The 5579-nt window shown below is 46.1% G+C and overlaps 1 protein-coding gene across 1 annotated transcript; it reads left to right on the top strand.

Moving 5' to 3' along the window:
• The first annotated feature begins 348 nt into the window (after nt 1-348).
• Nucleotides 349-3830, top strand: gbp (glycogen synthase kinase binding protein). The gene has a single exon (XM_042490649.2). The coding sequence runs from the start codon at nt 704-706 to the stop codon at nt 1184-1186; it is 483 nt and encodes a 160-aa protein (XP_042346583.2). The 5' UTR covers nt 349-703; the 3' UTR covers nt 1187-3830.
• The last annotated feature ends 1749 nt before the right edge of the window (nt 3831-5579 follow it).

Here is a 5579-nt window from a genome sequence, read left to right on the forward strand (position 1 = left end):
ACACACTCGACTGTCAATTTATTCAATAAGAGGACAGAAGAGACAAAGACTGTCAAAATCTGTCATCAGAGTCTTGCTGGGGACACAGACGTTAGACAGCAGAGGACAGAGGACACACTGTGTTTTATTAATGAGCTCATTTGAGAGCTCAAATGAGACAATGTGTTTGACTGGACAGACAGCAGGGACACAGCATGGGGGACACACTGTAGGGACAGATCATTGGGGACAGACTGTGGGGGACAGACAGCAGCAGCAGACAGTTGGCGGTTATGTAATGTCCCCCTGCAGGGATCAGTCCACCGCTGCAGGCGGCGGGTGGAGCCGGTAAACCGGATCCCGGTCGGTTCGCTCGCTGATCGTTTTGTCGTCGCCGTCTCGCGCTGTGAATCGGTGAACGCGCTTGTTTGTTTGTAAAAATGTGCGCGCTGTGAGTGATCGCGTGCCCGGTGCTTGCCGGTGTGCTGTGTTTTGGCGGCAACCCCCCCCTCCGCTGCGCGGGCTCGTGGTACGGTCCGGAAAACGTCAGCCATTGTTTACAAACGCTCGGTGTTTGTCGGTCAGTGCGCAGCGGCGTGTGAGCGCGAGCACCGGCGGCTCATTCACACCGACAACAACAACAACACACCGACAGCGGCCCGTTCACCGGAACACCGGGCAGCAGCGGATCACCGGGCAGCAGCGGATTAGCGGGGCCGCCATCATGCCGTGTCGGAAGGAGAAGTTCCTGTTCCTGGAGCAGGCGGTGAGCGGCGGCTCCGTGGACGTGGACGCGCTGGTCACGAAGATCGGTGAGGCGCTGCAGCTGCACGGGAACGGCGGCGGACAGAAGACGGTGTCCGTGTCCGTGTCCTGCCTGCACGGCCTCACCGGCGGCGGCTCGGCCCCCGGCGGCGGAGCGGGGGCTCCGGCTCAGAAGCGGCCCGGCTGCTGCATGCGGCTTCGGAAGCAGCGGGGGCCCCGGGGCGGCCCCTACAGCCTGCCCGGCTCCACCGGGGACCGGGACTGGGACCGAATCAAACCGTGGAACAAAAAGCGGCTCCCGGTGGAGGAGGACGACCCGCATCGGCTCCTGCAGGAGCTGCTCCTCTCCGGGAACCTGATCAAGGAGGCCGTGAGGCGGCTGCAGTTCTCCGCCGCGGACTGTGCAGACTTCCCCCCGCCGCCGGACAACGTGTCCTGCTGATACCGGGACGGACGCTCCGGGAACCAGCTGTCCCGGACGGACACTACAGACTCTGTTCAGATTCGAGCGGACCGGAAGAGCTCTCCGTTTTCATCCCGATTCATCGGTTCGTCTCCGCGGCTAACCTAGCCGCCCGGCTAACAGCCTGCTGTCTCTGTGTGAATGTGTCCCAATGTGTCCCCTGCAGGGTGAATGTGTCTCCTGCGGGGTGAATGTGTACCCGTGAGTGCTATGGAGACACTTGAAATCCAGCTCCAGTGTCTTTTGTCTGTGTGAAGACAGAGTCCTAAACAATGGACGCTCCTCTGAGGGATTCACGATTGGTATCGGCACGTTATCGGTGTGTAGGTATCGGCAGATATTGGCGATATTTTAATTAAATTTTTTAGTAATTGGTGACTTTAAAATGAGAATTGGCCAACATGTTGATTTAAGCCCTTATCAAAACCCAAAATATGTGTGTGTGTGTGTGTGTGTGTGTGTGAGAGAGAGAGAGAGAGAGAGAGTGTGTGTGTGTGTGTGTGTGTGTGTGTGTGTGTGTGAGAGAGAGAGAGAGAGAGAGAGAGAGACTGTGTGTGTGTGTGTGTGTGTGTGTAAATCTGACAGTGAAATCAGACATACTGCTGAACTTTGACCACTGTAGATAAAAAAAGGCTTAAAAGTTATTGTTGTTTAATATTTTTGCATGCTTTTATTTTTTAATTCTTTAAACCTTTTTGACTTTTAAACCGAAAATCAGCCGAAATGCTGATTTCTGCCGATATCACAAACCGACCGGGTCAGCAGAGACCTGGTCAGCAGAGACCGGATCAGCTGGTCCGCTGTGACATCAGGGGACATGTGGACAGGTGTGGTCTTTATGGATGGTTGGTCCTGGTTTCCGTCTGAGATGTAAATGATTTCAGTCGGTCGAGTGTTTCGTGTCTGATGGAGACTCAGAGGTCCCCTCCTGGTGTCGGGGTCCAGACTTGGTCGTGACTTTAAGATCCACACGTCAGAGAAATGACCTCATATTCAGTTTCACATGATTAGATAATTAAATAACTCACAGACTTAACACACAGAGAAATTAAACATTTATCTTTTAACCTCTGCAGGAAAAAAGTCAAACTATTTTAAAGAGAAAAAAGGTCTTTTATATTTCTTTTAAAACTTTTGGCAATAATCTGTTTTCTTTAAAAAAAAATTTAAAAGTTGCTGATTTTTCTTTTCTCCAAAACTCTGGGAATATTTTTTCCCTTTTCTTTAAATTTTTGGTGATTTTTAAAGAGAAGCTTTCTTTGAAAATGTTTGGTGATAATTATTGTTTTTGTTTTTGGGTGGTTTTAAAATTAGGGGCAAATTCTGTGCAAAACCATACTTCAAAATAAAAGCTCAGTGCTGCAAATTGACTGTACTTCAAAATAAGGTTTGTTGCTTATAAACGTGACCGTTCACAAGTCATTTCGGACCAGTCAGAGTGGACCTGTGTCTCACTTTTGGACCACGACCCACCAGTTGGGAACCACAGTTATTGTGCTGAACAGTCAGAGGGTCATCTGTTGTTTTTGGGTGGGGGGTCAGAAGCTGCTGCTCTTCACTCTCATTTCATCTGCTCACTGGGTTGACCTTTAACCCTTTCACACCTGAAAAATAAAGAGAAACTAGTATACAGTTCCAAGAAAATGACCTGAAAATAATCCAAAAGTAAAAATAAAACAAAACCAAAAAAATCACATTAAAGTGTTAAATACAAAATTTTTAAAATTTTACAAATAATTTTGGACATTTTTCCTGAGTTTATCAATAATATCTAATAGCTCAGTCTCAGGTAATTTTCTTAACTTCGTCTTTCCTTAACTTTCAAACAAATCAAACCAATTTTCTCAGCTTTCAAAGGTTTAAATCAATGAGCAGCTTTAGGAGAAACGGCCCAAAAATGACCAGAAATAACCAAGAGAAAACAAAAAAGAAAAGTTAAAAAAAACAAAGTGACAAAAATTATGTATATTTTTCCCTGTCACATAATTTAAAAAATAATTAGAATAATTATAATCATAGTTTTTTTGAGATTTTCCCTTTTTTAGACAGTCTTTAATCATCTCCAGCCAGTTTTCAGGTCATTTGACTCATTTTTTCACAGTTTTTTTGGCGTTTCTGAGTCGCTCTGATGTTTTTGGCTGTTTTGAGGCGTCAGCGGCTGAAATGTTGGTGAGAGGAGCTCAGCAGGACTGATGTGGATCCAGGTGTTAAAGAGTTCGGTCCACCTGGGCCGGGTGGATTGGTGACCCTTTGGGACAGAGGAGGACTCAGGAGGACAGCAGCTCCTCAGAGGAGCTCAGACACAGAGGGAGTGGAGGAGGAGCAGAGGAGAAAACAGGCCCTTTTCCTGCAGGGCTCTGCGGGCGTGTGACTGTTTGCTTGTAAGGTTTTTTTGGGGGGGGGTGTCAAAGGTCACTGGTCACATGACTCAACACTTTGTGGTGCTTTCACCTCCCTGGACTTCCAACGGGGAGTTGATTTGTTGATTTTGTGTTTTTTGTATTTGTTTCTTCTCTGTGTAAAGAAAAATCACCTCGACTGCTTCGTACCGAAGTCTGTGATAATGTTCCTGAGTTTTCAGGCTTTTTTTGGTTGTCTTAATAAACTCTTTTGTTTTTACAAACCTCTCTGGAGAGTTGTTTTTTACTGGAAACCCGTCTCACTTGTTTTGTCCTCTGTGTGGACGTGTGTGTCCCTGCTGTGGGCCTGCCCGTGTGGACGGCGTGGTGCTGAAGGACACATGCTCATTATCAGCCTATAAATAGCCCCTCCCCCCTCCGCGGGCAGCCAGCTGAAAAACATGTTTTGCTGCGAGGCGTTTCAGCTCCTACACATTGATTATGGCGGCTCCCTCTGCTGCCGCCGCTCCGTCACTGAGTGTCGGCGTGCAGCAGAGGGAGCTGACAGAGCGGCTCGCTGCACGCTGACGCTCTCTGACCCCACTCGTCATGGAGCAACTTTTTTAAATATTTAAAATCATGGAGTTATCTGAAGGTAAAAATCACTCTGTTTCTGTGTCACTCTGCAGATTAAAACACTGGAGGGCTTTGTTTTCTAAACATTATGTTTATTTCAAATGTTCTCATAGAAACATGTTTACAAACATGTCAGCCAAAGCACACACTGTGGCATATGTTTACAAACAAAACAACAACAACAATAAACAAAAGTCACTAAAAACAACCTCTGACAGAAGACACTCATGCAACAACACTCTTAAAGGTCTCGTCTTTTCTGTTAGAGTCCTTTATAATAAATTAATAATATTATTCTCATTGTTTCTGACTTTTCCTCATTTCTGCAAACAGGATAAGACTCATTTCCTGGCAGAAGCATTCAAATGCCAAAATGTTCTGAATTCATAAGGTGTTTGCTGTGTGCTGGTGATTTTGGCTGATTTTGCAGGAGTTGAGTTGGTGAGGCATCCTGCAGGTTTCCGGTGTGTCTCACCAGCAGCAGCTCGTTATGAAGCAGCATCATAACGAGCTCATCATTTCAATCAGCTGCTGCAGCTGCAACATGCAGGACACAACTGAGACATGCAGGACACAACTGAGACATGCAGGACACAACTGAGACATGCAGGACACAACTGAGATATGCAGGACACAACTGAGACATGCAGGAAAACATCTGAGACATGCGAGACACATCTGAGACATGCGGGACACATCTGAGACATGCGGGGCACAACTGAGACATGCGGGCCACAACTGAGACATGCAGGACACATCTGAGACATTCAGGACACATCTGAGACATGCAGGACACTGTCTGCTCACAATGAGCAACTTTAATCAACTATAATGAGCAGTATTTGCAGTTTTGTTTGCACACACACACACACATAATATATGTGTAAAACACAGTCCTGAAAAGCTGAGGCTGAAGTGTGAGCAGCAGGACTCAGTCGGTCTGCACTCACACGCAGACTCTGAATCAAGTTTCTGCAAAACCAATCACATCATTTCGTGCACTTTGTTCAACCTGGAAATCAGGTGATTTTAAAATTAACATCACTCACGTCTCACCTGCTCAAACTGAACGAGCCAAACTCTCCAGTCGTGTGTCAGCGAGGCCTCAGGAGAACAAAAACAAGTCATTTACCCTGAAAAACTTTATTTTGAAACTGTGCAGCTGCTGTCATTTAACATTTGTTTACTGGAGTGAGAAAATAGTCTGTATTTGTGATCAAATTTAGCACATAAGTTCATTTAAAAAGTATAAGTTATTTCTGAGAGGGGGTGAAACTAAAAGGAGGAGGGACTTATGTTTTTATTTTAGCTCATGGGGGTATTTTGTTTTTATTCGCAGGCCCAAGTTCTTTGCATCTTTTTCTCTTTAAAACTTTTTGGGATTTTAAAAAAAATCT

The sequence above is a fragment of the Plectropomus leopardus genome, chromosome 11 (genome assembly GCF_026936395.1).
Source record: "Plectropomus leopardus strain MGB_pleo_1.0 chromosome 11, ASM2693639v1, whole genome shotgun sequence".
In the NCBI taxonomy this organism is placed as follows: Eukaryota; Metazoa; Chordata; class Actinopteri; order Perciformes; family Serranidae; genus Plectropomus; species Plectropomus leopardus.